The 17,528-nt window shown below is 42.4% G+C and overlaps 1 protein-coding gene across 1 annotated transcript in view; it reads left to right on the plus strand.

Annotated features, from left to right (window-relative positions):
* PRKCH (protein kinase C eta) overlaps positions 1–17,528 on the plus strand; it is a 187,121-nt gene that overhangs the window by 24,440 nt on the left and 145,153 nt on the right. The window contains exon 2 of the mRNA XM_074998675.1: positions 16,088–16,151. Within this exon, the coding sequence (XP_074854776.1) occupies positions 16,088–16,151 (64 nt within the window). The remainder of the gene's footprint in view (positions 1–16,087; positions 16,152–17,528) is intronic.

A 17,528-nucleotide genomic window follows, 5' to 3' on the forward strand; every position in this document is an offset into this window, starting at 1 on the left:
ACGAAGCCAGAAGAAGTACTAACCGCTCAAAGAAAGTAAGCAGGATCACAACAGAAAAGTTAATTTTATGTAAGATGTAACATCTGCAAGTATGCTAGGACTCCATAATCACCTGAGTTACGTTCACTGGAGGTAAAGATGTAGAGCGCAAGGTCTTTGTTTCTTGAGCCTTCTATTGCTATAACTCAGCAGTTCCCAAACTTTTTCTGGTCCTGGAACACTTGGAAGTCAAGGTGCTCTACATGGAATACTTCACCATTTTTTACATCGTACTAACTATAAGGGGTTGAGCCACAGCCATGCGAGGCTGGGAAGTTTCAGCCCAGGACTGTGTGGGACTAGGAGGTTTGAGCTGGGGCTGCGGGGTTGAACTGCTGCTGTATGGGGGTGGGGTGTGTGTGTGTGTTCGAGCCGGAGCTGTGCTGGGCCGGGGGCGTTGAGTAGGGGCTGGGGGTTGTGGGTAGAGCTGCAGCTGCATGGGGCTGGGGGTGTGTGTTTGAGCTGGGTCTGGGAGGGGGGTTGAGCCGTGGCCACCGGGGACCAGGGGGTTTGAGCTGGGGTTGCGCAGAGCCAGGAGGTTTGAGCTGGGGATGGTGGGGGGTTGAGCCACGGCTGTGGGGGGCGGTGTTAAGCGGGGGCCGGGGGTTGAACCATGGTTTACTGTGGGTCTAAGCCAGCGGTGAGCAAAACTGTAAAACTGAGCAACTTTTATCCCAAAATTTATTTTTTTTTCCCCGTGGAGAATGGGGAAGAGACCTCCATTAATCAGTTTCACTGGAGGAACACTTTGCCATAGCTCGAAGAACACAGTTTGGTATCTGCTGCTATAAGTCAATGGAGGTGACTTGTGTGGATAACCACCGCTTCTATGTTCAAGTGTGCTATTAAAGCTCAATTGAAGACAGAGGAGAGTGCTGCAAGGCCAAGGACCCTGTTGCTGCTGCTCTTCCTTCTAGCATGTGTGGCCTTCTTTTGCCATTTGTTCCTACATTTTCTTCTGGAACCAAATGAAAAGCTTTCTGTTTCTACCCACGCAGATGGTCAATATGTCACACCTTCATTGGAGTCTGAACGAAAGTAGGCCTTTATTTGCCATGAACTGTTTCTGAGAATTTTGAGGAGTCTTAAACCTAAACTTTCTGTGGCATCATCCACAAACATGCACAAAATGGTCTGTTACATGCTTTGCAGTGTTGTTTTCATATTGCGAAACACTACAAGCACACTTTTCTCTTTTGGTATTTCAATTGTTTCTGTACTGGGAAGTCTAGTTGTTTGTATGTATTTAATTTTTTATTGGACATAACGAGTTTAGCAATTTCCTGGGTTTTCTGCCAATATATATTGGGCTAATCAAGTTATGTACCAAACCAGGCAGTCATTCATAAAACTCTTGAGGGGAAGGGAAGATGTGGGGGGTGTGTGCCTTTTTAATGCAGAGGTGAGATTTCAACAGCAATCCTACCTGTTGGTTATGCATGTCTGTCTTTTGTTAAAAGTTGAATTTCTCTTCCCTTATGAAATGAGTAACCAACAGCTTCATGACTAACCACCACTGTCTGTAGTTGAAATCAAACAGTCTTCTTTTATCAAAAGCCATGGAAGTTCTGTCATGCGAACAGATACTTTGGGCTTACTTTTAGAGGTGTGTGCTTGCAGTAGCATGTACAGCTGTTTTGTCGGCTGTGATTGCACATGCAAATTGGCTAATCAATGTACATTGCAGCAGTCATGGGATGTTTCGAGGTTCCTGTGTGGCAGTATATGTGAATGGAGCCCTGTCTTTGCAAAACTTCAGTCTCCTGGCTTTGTATGTTTTTGCTTCATTTGGAAGTTTTAATGATGTTTATCTGAAAAGAGCAGGAGATAATCACATGTACAATGGTAGATTGCAGTGTCGATGCCATCTGAGCTTTGCCCCATAACAAAAGGAGCTCTAAAATGAAATGTTGGGTGCAGGTTTAGCTCCATTTCCCTCCACATTTCCAAAGTTCTCATTATCTGATTCACCAGTAGCACAAAGCAACCTTGATCCAACTATTCTGACAATTTCTCCTGCAGTGGTAAATCTGTAATGCTCCCATAACAGATGACATGCCACCTCTAGCTGAAGTGTAGTGTGAGAGGTTTGGAAGTATAACTGGGCTCTCTCTGCACCTGGCTGCTATAATGGCTCCTGGGAGCCATTGATGGCTAATGTATGAGTGTGGTGAAAGGGTGAATTAAAACCTCATTGAGACTGACTGGTGTGAACTCAAACTTCAGTGCTTGTAGCTATGGGTATGTGCTTATAGTTAAGATAAAGGGATGTGTGAACCCAGCCAGGAACTTTGGAATTAATATTGTTTTAAGGGTGTGTGTGTGAGAGAGAGAGAGAGAGAGAGAGAGAGAGCACTTGCACAGTACCTGACAACAGTAAGGAATAGAGTGAGAAGAAAAGCAAGAGTAGATTAGACACACACCTGTCAGGGATGATAGTTCTGCCAGGCATGCAGGGGATGTGACCTAATGACCTCTTTGATCTCTTGAGGTTCCTTCCAGTTCTCTGATTCTAAGAAAGCCAAGCAGAAACCTGTAAGCATTGGGTGGTCTGGAAGAAGCTAGAAAACAAGCTTTTGTGTCGAGTTTTGTGGAAAGAAGCTTGAGGGCTGTACGTTATGAGCTTGGTCTTTTTGTTCTTTGTTCCTTCTGCATTGAGATATTCTTGTAAATATAGACAATTGCTTTGAAGATAATGCTAGTCTCTATCAATTTCTGTTTCCAGCTGGAATATCCCTAAAATTCTGAACTTTTACTAAGCACCTGGGTCAAAAAATGGACAACAGAATGTTAAAATAATGGTCTTCCTAATTTCAGGTGCAGAGGTTTTTAAAGTCTCTATTATGTATAGCCCTCTTCTCAGAGACTCCTCCTTTGGGAGTTTTCATAACAGGGTAACCTAGGTCCATAGTGTTTTTAGATTTGTCTGTAATCTTCTCTCAAATATAAAGTGTGGGAGAGAGCTAAATGTTCCATTATCTGAATACTGAATATTGCTCTTTCCCCAGTTGAATGGTATGAGAAATGTTTCACAATATAATGCTGTACTGTCTGAATGCAATAGCCACATAGGGCAGGAAGTCACACTCACGAGCATGACTGAACCCAGACAATCACACAGTTCTGTGGTAAAACTCCCCTCCCGTATAATGCTTAAGTCTATTGATGATGAAACAGCCACAAGTGTATAAGACCATCTAACGCTTCTCACCAACATGCCCTTACCATGAAATCAGAAAAATACCATTAACTTGAGAGAGGCAGAAAAGATCCAGGATGAAATTTTCAAAAATGTGGTGCCTCCCTTTATGCATCTGAAAAATGGCCAGATTTTCTGAACTCCTCTTCTTGTACCTCCTATTGTGATACCTGGGGGCAGATTTTTTGGAATTGCTCTGTACCCAACATGCTGCATGCCTTTGGAAATCTGGTTGTGTTTATGAGTGGTGAGCTTTTGGGGAAATCTGAATCCTGGTTGCTTTTCTCCCTGTTTTTTTTTTTATTTATCCATCCAGTGATTCACATTTAGTATGCTCCAGGTAGAGAAAAGTGGGAACTCCCCGAAACAGTCTCATCCTTGTTGACAAAAGATGGTTCAAAGGCTAGGGCAGTAGCCTATGGCTCATGAAACCTGGATGCAAGTCCCCGTTTTGCAACAGATGCCTGCGTGCTCTTTGGCGGATTGCATAGGATTGATTTACACTACGGGAGGCGATTGATCTAAGTTGCGCAACTTAAGCTATGTGAATAATGTAGCTGAAGTTGATGTACTTTGGTCTACTGTACAGCAGTGTTTTCACCCAAGAGTACCAGAATCAATGTGAGAGCAATTAGCAGTCAGGCAAGATAAACAGACCCCTGCAGGACTGATAGCTGCCCATCAATCCAGGTGGTAGCATAGATATATCCTTAGTCTGTCTTTCTACTTCTGTTTCCTATTTGTAAAATGGCATTTTCCCACTTAATAATGGTCGTTGGGGGGATAAAATACATTAAAGACTGTAAGGTATTTTGCAACTATGTTAATAAGAATATATGCTCATGATAGGTCTGCAGTAAACAGTAGTTTGGGTTTTAATTAGTTTTTCTATTTTTCTTTAATCAGCTCAGGAATAAGAGGACAATAGTCCCTGAAGAAAGGGATAATAGGTATTGATTTTTTTTTCATGTACATTTCTCATGTAGTTTATATTTCTAGAGAACCAAACTAGACTCTTCCCTTAAAACACAATAAGACATTCTACTACTGAAACAAGACTAGTCACCAGAAATTATAACTGAGGTCTATGGGTTTTGCTGTGCATTAGAGGTGTGGTTTTGCAAAAGCAGTTATTACTGGCTTAACTCAGTCGCATTGAAGTTAATGATGAAACTCCCATTCATTTAAATGGGAGTAGAATTAAGGCAATACGTTTTGTTATATGTGTCCACTCAGTAGGTTTATCAAGAAGCGTTTCACATGAATACAATGAGATTAGTAGAAATCATGAAACCTTAAGGGTTTTTACTTGGGCAAAGGTTCTATTGAAGCCTGTAGGGTTTTTGATTTAGTAAAACTAACTAAAGACTTTAAAATAGTGATCAGTGGCTGTCCGTGCTTGATTGTTTTAATGATCATGTTCATGGTTGGCCTATAGCCTGTAATTCAGGAACTTTACTGAAAAAGAAATAATGCTTTAAGTACCCATCCTGGAATGTAAATCAGATGAAATTTTAGAGCAATGCCTTGAATAACTGGTTATAGGAATTGTTAAAAAGACTACATTCCCACCAATATGAATGGGGTGAAAATTCTGTTAACTTTACAGTGCAATGCAGGGGTTGGCAATAAAGTGGTTACTTTATGATATTTTATTATCCATGACAAACTTTGACAGTAACTCAGCATGGAAGAAAGTAAACTTTTTTTTTAAATCCCAATTTCATGATGTCCTTATGTCAGATCCACAGTTTTGTCATTACACTGGGGATTGAACAAGGAATATTTGAAGCTGAAAGCATGAGTCACTACAGCTTGACCTGCAGAGTCCTGGATTTTTAACTGGGGCTATAACACATATTCTCTATGGCCTGGGCATGGAGCAAGAACATAAGACATAGTGACCAATGGATAAGGCCCTTCATTATTGGTATCTACTGATTTTTTTTTTTTTTCAACCATGAAAATTTCCTAGCCTCCCTCTTTTTGGGGTTTTAATACTTTTTTTTATCCGCACTTTATTTCTGCTGGAGGGGGTGGGGGGGAGATGTTTTTACAGAGGGCGCAGACAGGGCTGTGCTGAAGGGCCAGCAGGGTCAAAAGGGGGCTTTGTCTAAGCAGGGGTGGGTCAGTACTCATAGATAACAGCTTTCCTCTTTCTCCTGACCTTGGCCATGACCCTTCAGCATGGCCCAGTTTGCTTCCTTTCTGCAGTAGGAGAGTGAGAAGGGCAGGAAGCTGTGTCCTAGCAGCCAAGGTTGCTCAATAGGTGCTGAATGCATAATTCTTCCTTACCTGCTAAATGGTGAGTATCTGTCACCATGCAAAATGTGCACTGCAACCCCTTGTATTTTTTTGTTTTTGTTGATTTTTCCCCCATTTAAAAAAAAAAGAAATCTAATCCTCCTCCAGAAATAAATAGAACAATGCCTGAACTGAAAACAGAAAGAATGGCCTGACCAATGGGTTGTATTACACCATCATTTGTAGAAGGGAAAAGCAGCAGGTTAATCCATTTGTTTAGGTCTGTTTTTATAACTGCTAATTACATAACCTTTTCTGTCAAATAAACAATTTCAGCCTGTAGAAGCCCTTTGAAACTAGAAATGCCAGGCCTGCCATATAGCAGTCCAGAGGATTCCAGCTGAGATACTTCACTGTGCATGCAGCAGCATCACTCCTTGGAATGCTTGTGGGGGGAAAAAGAATGACTAATTTAGACGTATCGCGAAGGAGGGACAGTCAGGCCAAACCTGAATGTTGCTATGACCCTTTGTGCCAAGTTTTAACACCTGGGGTGAGGAGCTGGACCCAGTGTTGGTGGCAGTCACTATGGGTCCTGGGGCAAGGTCTGTGTGTGGTCGGGGGTGGGGGGGGTTGGCTTGAGGTGGTGGCTGGCTGGCTCCCTGCTCCCAGAAGGGGGCGGGCCAAGGGTTGAAGGGGCGCAGGTTAGGGCGGTCATCCCCACCATGGTACCTTAAAACCTCATACAGAGCAGTGGCACAGTGTCCCTTGGTGTTTCAAAGGGGCCTGGAGCTCTGGCCACCACTGCTGCTACTTCAGCAGTGGCAGCAGCTGAAGCTCTTCCCCCATCCACCACACACACATGTTGGTGGGCCTGGCTGGACATCGTCCCAGGAGACAGGAGCAATTGCTGCAGAGTGAGTACTGGATGAGCTTGCTCTGACCTGCCTTCTTTCCCTTTCCCTTGCTCTGCAACCCACCTAAAACCTTCCTGTGAGTGACACCTCCCCCATTTGGAAAACACTGCTGGAGTAAAAGTCAGAGAGTGTTCCTTGTTGCTTGAATCTCATTCGGGCATGAATTTGTATTCAAAGTTTAGAAAGTACTGAGCATTCCTTTTTTGCATTCCAGAGGTGCAGTTTACGTTCACTGTTCTCAGTTTTAGACAGAAACTGTCAGGCAGACAATGGAAATTAAGGCCTCCCTCTAGGTTTTCTCCTCTTCATTCTTTTCACAGCCATGGTGAGGTATTCATGGAAGAATGCCAAGCTCTGTCTTGGAAGCTGACTGGAAGTACTTGCTGTTCAGGTTTAGTGGATTCTTCAGGTGGGTGTTGATGTATTAGCTGAGAGATTTTCTTCCTTGGAGATTGTTTGTAGAGCCTCTACCTCTGATGATTCATACTTGACCAGTTTCTATTATGTACATGAAGGTCTGTGAGTGAAAGAATCTTTTGTTTGAGTCTCTCTGCTTTCTTGTATTAATTGACTTCTAAACTCAGATTTAGGAGGAGTTAGTAACTTCTGTCTGATTTTCAGTAAAGATATTAATATAGATCTGATCTGAGTGATGTCGGTCTCCAATTTTACTTGGAGGTAGATGGTAAATGATAATTTGGGGCCTGATCCTGTGACGTGCTGAACGCTCTTATTGCCAACTGAAGTCATTGGAACTAAGAGAACTTAACACCTTGCAAAACTGGACTTTACAAGAGTAGTTCTTCTTATAGAATGAAGTGTACAGCCCCGTTTAATTTTATGTAGTGCCTTTACTATCAAATTGGTATGTTGAATAATAGGAGTTAGGTGATACCATAGCTAAACATAGCTAAACATGACAGGTGCTCAAGAGTAGCACACACAGTACCTTCATGGATATGATTCAGCAAAGCACTCAAGCACACGTTCAACTTTAAGTTCCACTAAGTTAGAACGGGTGTTTAAGTGCATATTGAATTGGAATCAAAGTATTCTGCTCATACCTGTTTTCACACAGGAGCAATTTGGCTGATCCATCCTCATTTCATCAAGTGGCACAGGATTTTTATTCTCCATCATAGATACTAGAGGTGTAAAAGTCTGATAAGTCAGCTAATAATAAGCTGATAGGCATCCACTGCCCTACCAATCTGTTAGATCCCAGGTTTGTTAATTTTCTGGGAATGCTGCAAAATAAAAATCCATTTTCTCCCAAGAATTTGAGGAATGAGGGACTGAAGTTTACAATGTGGCCAGATGGGTCTCCTAGTTAGTATTATATGAGCAAGTATTATATTATGTACATGAAAAAATATTATGATGTTATCTGGCAGGCAGGCAGTCTAACTGTGTATAGTTAATACCGTATACTGAATGTTGTGAGGTGCATACAGCTGAGCATGGGGAATCCTTATAAATGGAATAAAAAATAAGACTCTCCTTTTTTCGAGTTGAACTAGTGGAGGTTTTTTTCCTATTGTCTGTTTCCCACTCTAATTTAAACTGTTCAAGGCATTGTCCAACCACTTACTCATTGTGGAAAGCTATTCTGTATCTTACTGATCTTGCTGTCAGGGAGACTTCTCAAATACTCAACCTGAATCTTCCCTCTTTTTCTGTCAGTTCACTTCTCTTACTCTTGTTTCACTCTAATAATGGTCCTTATTCCAAGTGACTTTTGAACATCTCTTGGACGTACAAGGCTTTCTATAAATGTTTCTTCCAACCCCCTGATTATATTGTCGTGCTTCCTGGAAATCACCTGTGGGGAGAGATCTGTATCAACTCCATCTTCCCAAAATAATCTAATTGATCTCATATGCTTTCACTTTTGATAATTTATAAAATGATAAAACTGTAACTACTGTGTCCTCCCCGTCCATAAAAAATACAATATAAACAGCAACAATTAACTCTGTGAAGGAAAGAAAGATAACATAAGAAGCAAACTTGATGTGAGGATGCAAGTGGTTGCCAGGCTCCTAGATTTAGCAACTCTTGACAGAGATTCCACAATCTCCATAGGTAATTTGTTCCAATGCTAAAATATTCTGATGGTTAGGAAGCTTTCCCTAATGTCTGACCTAAATCAGCCGTGCTGCAATTTGAGCCCAATACTTCTTATCCTGTGCTCCTCTTACTAACAACACATATTTGAAAATTCTATAATCTTTCTCCTCAGTTGTCTTTTCTCTACAGTCAACAAGTCCAGTTTTTTTTCCAGACAGTCATGTTTTCTAGACCTCTATTTTTTCTTGTTGCCCTCCTCTGGACTTTCTTCTGTTTGTCCACATCTTTCCAGAATTATGGTGCCCAGAACTAGACACACTACTCATTTTGAGACCTTATCAACACTGACTAGAGTAGAAGAATTAGTTCTCTTGCTTATAACACTTCTGCTAATATATCCCAGAATAATGTTTGCTTTTTTTGAAGCATTATTACATTGTTGACTCATGTTTAGTTTGTGTGCATTCTAATCCCCAGATCTTTTTCTGCAGTACTTCTTCCTTTTCTATTTTGTATTTGCACAATTGATTTTTTTCTTTCCTTAGTGGAGTACTTGTTTGTCCTTATTGAATTTCATCCTGTTTATTTCTCCAGTTTGTCAGAATAATTTGGAATTCTAATCCTGTCCTCCAAAGCACTTGCTACACCTCCTAGCTTGATGTTGTCCACAAAATACGTAGGTGTAGTCTCTTCAGATCATTTATGAACCTGAACCTCCGTGATTTGGGTGCCCCTGATTTGGCAACACCTGTGATTTGGATCCTGGCAGGAAGGGGAGGAAGTGCCTCTGCACACTGCCTCTCCTGCTTCCCTCCAGATGGAGGAAAGGCAGTGCAGTAAAGTGCTTGTTTGGAGGCTTTTCCCCTGCTATGTTCATTGCTGCAGGGGGCAGTACCCAGGGAGGGGCATGGAGCTGTATGGGCCCCCCGGGAGTGAGGCACCAAGTAAATTCCTCTCACACACTTTCATCTCTCCCAGACCCTGCCACTGCACCTTCCATGGTCTGAAAATTTCCTTAATCTGGCATATCCTATTTCCTAGGGTTGCCAGAAGATCAAGTGTATTGAATAGGACCAGAGTTGGGACAGATTTCTGTTATCCCACTGAAAATGCCTTTCCAGGGATAACTTCTCTCTGAATACAGAACATTGTGCACCCACCTTATAGAAATTCATCTAAGCCAGAGCTCTGCCATCTGTGGCTCCAGAGCCACGTGCAGCTCTTTAAAGCTTTTTAAGTGTCTCCTGACGCTATAATTGCAAAGTAGAAAAAAAAAACCCTCCTGATTATTTTTGATAAACGGTGAACATCTAAAAGCCCAACAACAAACACCACATATCTAAATAGCAAGCTATATGTGATCTTGAAACATTGGATAACTCCTCCTTCAATATGTGTGGTGCATTTTGGAATATGATAGTGTATCTGTGTGTTGGTCATATTGCTAATAGTTTGAGTTTGAAAAGGAAAAGGGAGCTTGCATCATTTCTGATGTGAAGGGCAGCACACATTTTAAGAAGAAAAACTGAAATTAAACGAAGTAAAATTGGCATAATTAAAGTGGATTTGGGAGTGAAAGTCAGGAAGATGGGGTACAAACACACACATGGAAAGTATGAGGAAATAGAATATGTAAAAAGTTTGTGAACATCCTGCAGTAAACATGTATCTCATTACAAATCATTGTGTGTGCCCAGTTACTAAAGTAGGGGTTACAAAAAGTATGGTTTGTTGTTATTTATTAAGGACTGTCTTGTATTCACATGCCTTGTGGCTCTTGAATTCTTGCGTTTTTACCAAGTTGGGAAAAAATGGCTCTTTTTTGCTATTTTGCTTGCCGACCCCTGATGTGGGCTTTATTCACATAGTTTGTTTATCAGAAGATCATGTGAGATTGTAGCAGAAGCCTGACTTGTGGACAGAGTTAAGCATGTGAGTACATTGAGTGACTTAAGTGGGGTGACTTTGTTGTGTCTGTCCATGTACTTAAAATTAATTTTGTGCCTCGCTGGATCGGTGCCTAAGCAGGCAAATTACATGGGCATGAGTCTTCTGAGTACGCCTCATCCTAGAGATTTCAGTTCTTGTGGTCAAGATCGAGAGCATCCTTTGAGATTTGAACGGCTGTGACGGGGCAGCTTGTCTCTCCATGTCAGGTCTTTCACAGACTCCTTGGAATGTCAGGCTGGACAAGGAGGTTGACATACGAACATAAGAATGGCCATACTGGGTCAGACCAAAGGTCCATCCAGCCCAGCATCCCATCTGCCGACGGTGGCCAATGCCAGGTGCCCCAGAGAAGGAGAACAGAAGACAATGATCAAGTGATTTATCTCCTGCCATCCATCTCCTGCCCTTGTTCTGATGGCTAGGGCACCATACTTTATCCCTGGCTAATAGCCATTTATGGACCTAACCTGCAAAAATTTATCAAGCTCTTTTTTAAACCCTAATAGAGTCCTGGCCTTCATAGCCTCCTCGGGCAAGGAGTTCCACAGGTTGACTGTGCGCTGTGTGAAGAAAAATTTCCTTTTATTAGTTTTGAACCTACTACCCATCAATTTCATTTGGTGTCCCCTAGTTCTTGTATTATGGGAAAAGGTAAATAATTTTTCTATATTCACTTTCTCCACACCATTCATGATTTTATATACCTCTATCATATTGCCCCTCAATCGCCTCTTTTCCAAACTGAAAAGTCCCAGTCTCTCTAGCCTCTCCCCATATGGGACCCGTTCCAAGCCCCTAATCATCTTAGTCGCCCTTTTCTGAACCTTTTCTAATGCCAATATATCTTTTTTGAGGTGAGGAGACCACATCTGCACGCAGTACTCAAGATGTGGGCGTACCATAGTTTTATATAGGGGAAGTATGATATCTTTTGTCTTATTATCGATCCCTTTTTTAATAATTCCTAACATCCTATTTGCCTTACTAACTGCCGCTGCACACTGCGTGGATGTCTTCAGAGAACTATCCACTATAACTCCAAGATCCCTTTCCTGATCTGTCGTAGCTAAATTTGACCCCATCATGTAGTACGTGTAATTTGGGTTATTTTTTCCAACATGCATTACCTTACACTTACCCACATTAAATTTCATTTGCCATTTTGCTGCCCAATCACTCAGTTTTCCTCTATTTCTTCCCCTGGGTGAAGTTTATAGTTTTAGTCTCATTTCACATACCTCTGGTTTGTTTCTAAAGATGAACGTAAAAGGGGGTTCTTCACAATGTTGTCAAAGCTCACCTTTAAAAGACATCATTGCAGGTCACAAAATCCAAACTTATATCAACAGTCTGACATTTTTAATTGTTTCATTTCACCGTAACAATTGCTTTTACTAAACCTGAAGTACCAGAAGAGACTACTACAATGGTCAAGTCTGATTGCCTTGCCTGACTCTGGGGCAAGGTGTGGGGAGTGGCTCCATTCTCCCGGAAAGGATGGAGCCTGGGGCGGAAGGGACAGGGCTAGGGTTAGCCAGGCCTGAGCACTACCTGGAACGCATCCCTTCCCTTCCTCTCACAGGCAGTTCTTAGCACTGCCTGGAGCATGTCATGCAGTGCTCCAGTGGCAATTTAAGGGGTCTGAGGTTCCAGCTACCACCACTGCTTTAGTAGCTGCGGCCAGGAGCCCTGGATGCTTTTGAATCACCGGGCCCCAGGACAACTGCCCCTCCCCTCCTCTGTTGTTGGGTCTGGGCGTGAGAGAGTCTGTTACAGCTATTCTGGGCTGTTATTTATTTATTTATTTATTTATTTATTGCTGAAACAGCTACATTCTATGACCATGTGGCTGCCAAATTAATTCCCTGGAGTTAAAAAGATCCTTCAGCCTCAGAATGGGGAGATCTTTGGACATCTGGGCTACGTCTACATGTGCAGCCAACATCGAAATAGTCTATTTCGATGAATAACGTCTACACGTCCTCCAGGGCCGGCAACGTCGATGTTCAACTTCGACATTGCTCAGCCCAACATCGAAATAGGCGCAGCGAGGGAACGTCTACACGTCAAAGTAGCACACATCGAAATAGGGATGCCAGGCACAGCTGCAGACAGGGTCACAGGGCGGACTCAACAGCCAGCCGCTCCCTTAAAGGGCCCCTCCCAGACACAGTTGCACTAAACAACACAAGATACACAGAGCTGACAACTGGTTGCAGACCCTGTGCCTGCAGCATAGATCCCCAGCTGCCGCAGAAGCAGCCAGAAGCCCTGGGCTAAGGGCTGCTGCCCACGGTGACCATAGAGCCCCGCAGGGGCTGGAGAGAGAGCATCTCTCAACCCCCCAGCTGATGGCCGCCATGGAGGACCCGGCAATTTCGACGTTGCGGGACGCGGATCGTCTACACAGTCCCTACTTCGACGTTGAACGTCGAAGTAGGGCGCTATTCCTATCTCCTCATGAGGTTAGCGACTTCGACGTCTCGCCGCCTAACGTCGAAGTTAACTTCGAAATAGCGCCCGACGCGTGTAGACGCGACGGGCGCTATTTCGAAGTTGGTGCCGCTACTTCGAAGTAGCGTGCACGTGTAGACGCAGCTCTGATGTGGTAGACCATTTCCTACTGTATCTTTAAAGTGAGTGATCACACCAGTGATCTCCTGAGATTGCATAGTACCTTGGACGCACAAATCATATTTATAGTGGAGTGCAAAACAATGAAGAGCCCATGCAGAATCTGTTCCAAACTCCAAGTTTGGTGCTTTTGGTCTGTATCAAGATACTCTGGAAGGCTCATTAAATATATATAGGGCTCAATCCCATGGTCTTTACTTGGGTAGAACTCCCATTTAAGCAGTATGGGAGCAATGCCCTGTAGCATTTCACCTATGTTTTACTATTAAATTTCCAGAAGAGTAATGGAATGCTTGAGTCATCTTCACCTAATAACAGTAGCGGAATAACAGTGCATAGTGACAGTCATTTTGATTTTACATTTGAAGGCCTACTTAGCTCACATTCAGGCTAAAAGGAAGAATTTCTCTGAGAAGCCTGAATTGTCTGTTCCCAAATGCCCATAACTCAGTTTTATTTATTTTAAAACAACAGATGTCAACTTTAGTAACCTGCGGACCTCCATTTTGTGTTAAAATTTTTTGAGGACCCATAAGCCTCCTGCTCAGTCCCTGCTCTTGCCCCAACTCTGTCCTATCCCCAAGCTCTACCCCTGCCTGCCTCCACTCCCACAGCTCCACCTCTTCTCCCCTCTTTCTGCCCCCTTCCTGAGTACACCCTGTCCTTGCTCTTCCACCTCCCTTACAGCACCTCCTGTACACTGCTGAACAGCTGTTCCCTGGTTCACAAGAGGCACTGGGAATCAGAAGAGTTGAGTGGGGTTGGTGGACCCTCTATAGAACCCTTTGAACCCCAGCTGGAGGAACACTGTTTTAAAAGAACAATTCAGGATTGCTGAAAAAGTGTTTAGAAATCTAGCAGCATTGGAACTGAGGTCCACGGGGGCAGGACATCATGGGATGTGTAGTGTGGACAGGGAATTGATCCCATAGGAGAGAATGGGAGCATGAAATGCAGCTGCGTTGATTAATGTTGACTCAAAATGACACATTCTCTTAGATTTTCCCAGTTGAGTGGTAGGGTGGAGTGGGTTTCAAAATAATTTCATGCATTTTCCATACAAAAAACGATTCAATAGAAAGTTTCCAAGCAGTTCTGGTTAAACTGTTGGCAGGAAATAATGAGTTTCCTTGTCTTTATTCCTTGTGGGCATGTACCTGTCTTTTTTTGTCTTCAAAGTGCAATGAATTGCTATTGGACTGTATAAATAACCATTGTATGCTAGCTCTCCTTTGTTCACCCTCACTTAGCTCTTTTTTCCTTTGTGGTGTTTCATAGGTGTTTCACGCTAATCAGTGACAATTTTAAAAGCATCAATCATTTTTCTACACTGGTGCCAAGAGCAGGGATTGAGAGACCCATGAGAATAGTGCATTTTACCATCCCTTTCAGAACAGCACTTGCTCCTTGCTGTTCTTAGTCCAGCTTCACTGGTGGTGGTGCTGCAACTTTTCTTGGATAACACAAAGAGGAATTACTAATTAATACCAAAAACACAATTCAGAGAGAGTGACTTTATCAAACACATCTCTTCCCATTTACAATTGTGTAGACCACTTCTCTTACTATTCATGATCATGCAGCACTTTCATAGCACCAGCAGCAACTGTTAAATGTAAGTTGAACGTATCAGACTTCATGTTGTTGCAGTTTAGCAGCTGGAAATAAAGAATACAGATCGAACCTCTCTAGTCTGGCAGCCACAGGACTTGACTGGTGCCAAATGAGAGAATTTGCCGAACCAGAAGCGGTCAATATTGTCTAGCAGCATTACCAACACTTCCGCAGCTTACTGAGCTCTTACAAGACATTTAGGAATAAATTAGAGCTAAATAACAGCACAGAACACTGAGAGCCAGGCCTGGTGGCTGTAAACAAACTTTATGGGGCCACGGGAAACTTGGCCACACCCATGATAAGTGGACATGCAGCTAACTAAAATCATGGTGGACCATACATGACCTCCTAGGGTCCGGCAAATTCTCTCGTTCAGTACCGGTCAAGTCCTAATGATGCTGGACTAGAATGGTTCAACCTGTAGTTGTTTTAATGGTCTGTTAAATAACTCCCCTGTCCCCCTCCCCCGCCCACAACTAGTGCAAGCTAAGAAAAGAGAAGAGACAGCTGGAAATTTGTGTTTAGTCATTCCTCCTGAGAGCTCTATTTTCAGAATTTTTCTTCTGCAGAGATTGTCAGTACACACGTGGCGTGAAGCTGGTTCTTAGATTAGCAAAGATAAAATTAGCAGAGACTTTTTTTGTAGCTATCATGTGACAAGCTGACTTGAACTTCAGTAATTCTTAGCAAGTCTTCAATAAAGGAAGTAAACTTTTAAGAAATGTTTCAAAATAAATTTTTGTGGTTCCTTAAACTTGGTCATCATTAGAGGTTGAACCCAGAACTTCCAGAACTATTCCATGAGGCACCGTGTAGTGTGAGTAGTAACAGAGAGGTAACTCTGTTAGTCTGTACTCCAACTAAACAAAGCAGCAGAAATGTAGCTCTTTTAAGATGAACAGAATGATTTATTCGGTGATGAGCTATCGTGGGACGGGATCTACTACATCAGATCAACCTCATTTCCAGTCCCAATGACTCCAGTCTAAAACAAGCATGATGTGAGATAATAAGGGATTAAATAAAAGCTTTTTTAATTTACTTCACTAATTGTGATACACCTTGTAGGTTCCATTTTGCCCAGAAAACCAGGGATCTTATTACCATTGACTGTGTCTGACAAATTAAAATGGTAATAGATTTTGTTGATTTATTTTAATGCAAGAATGCGACTGTTCAATACACTGCATTATTAAACAATTAAGAACCTGCTTTTTTCTACCCCCCTCCCCCCCCCCCCCCCCCGAGATGGTGAGCAATTGGAGTTGAGGATGCTCTGTATTTCTGAGAATCAGGTCTAAAGGAGCATAATTTACACAGCTTTAAATGTTTGTCAAGTATTGTATTAATGTCACATGTGAAGAGAAGACTATATTCTGAACAATAGTTTCTCCCTTTGTCCCCCAAACTTTTTCAGGTGGATCTGGAGCCAGAAGGAAAAGTGTTTGTGGCAATCACTCTTACAGGCAGCCTTACTGAAGGTAGGAGGAATATTTTGGCTTGTTTTCAAATATGGTTTTAACTCCATTATTGCTTAAGTTTAAGCTGCTTCTTGTTAACATAATGTAAATATTGTGGATGATAGTATGAGAGTTTTACAAGAAGAATACTGCTGCATGCCAGAGATTTTATGAGTAACAAGGGTAGTTCTGAAGAGGCTTTTATAAACCGCTTTTTCTGTCTACAACATGGGCCTTAATCATTGTGATGTAGGACCAGCAGAGCTGATTTGCACCTAATCTGGTTCATTTCTCCCAGGTTGCCCTTCAGACTAATTGTTTGATTCACTTGAAATTTCCATGTGAGTATCTTTGACAGGGTGTGCCAAGTATGGAAATTTTTTTCTTGATAATCCTTACTCCTTAATTTTACCCAACTACTTCATGAGTGTTTCTGTTTCAAGAAAGACACTTAGCACTGGGCATCCATAAGCCTCTTAGTGCAAAAGTTGCCCTGAAAAATATATTTTTCATTTTTTCTTTCCCTTCTCATTTAAATTTGCTTCCATGACTATCCATGTTGTGAAATGTTTTCAACTTTTCCAATTTTTTATTGTGATAATCGTTAAAGCCTGGTTAGGAGAGGACAGGTGATTGCTTTACCGTAGGATACAATGCAATTTGGAATGCCTGCTTGGAAAAGACAAAGCAGCTTCTTTCCAGGACATGATGTGTTTCTGTCCAATTGGCTTCACTAGGATGGAAAAGTAAAGGATATTGGGTTGATCTATAATAATATTGCATGTGAGCTGATTATGGATAGTAAATGTGTGCCTATATTGGATCATTTACCGTATACATACATTTGTTTAGTTTAGTAACAGGGTTGTTTGGATGGCAACAGAACAGCCCCAAATAAACAGTCTCCCATTAAACATGTTGGGGGTCTTTGCTAGGTAATGCCTGAGTTACTAACTGGGAAGATTCTCCTTCCATCTGGCAGCCAAGTTACTTGACTTGTTTTCTTAGGGCTCAACAGGATTGCAAACAGTCACCTGTCTAGAGGCAGGGGCAGCTGTTGTCTGCTGTTTACAGGCGAGAAGACTGACACAGACATCAGCGTGGGAATGTGAAGCTCTTTGCTTTCCTATACTAAGATGGGGAATGATTACCTGTAGGCAAGACAGACATGGGTGTAGGGCAGGGGTCAGCAATCCCCGCCATGGGTGCAGAGAGTGGTATGCAAGCTGATTTTCATTGTCACACGAGGTGGGAGCTCAGCCCCATGCCTCTTCCCCCATGCCGTCAGGAGCTTGCTCAAAGCCAGGCCATCTGTGGATTAACAAAAGACCAGCTAATGCTACCAGTCATCACCAAAACGGTAAAGACCTGCATCTTTGTTTATTAAGGAATCTCTTG

Source organism: Carettochelys insculpta, chromosome 6 (genome assembly GCF_033958435.1).
Source record: "Carettochelys insculpta isolate YL-2023 chromosome 6, ASM3395843v1, whole genome shotgun sequence".
In the NCBI taxonomy this organism is placed as follows: domain Eukaryota; kingdom Metazoa; phylum Chordata; order Testudines; family Carettochelyidae; genus Carettochelys; species Carettochelys insculpta.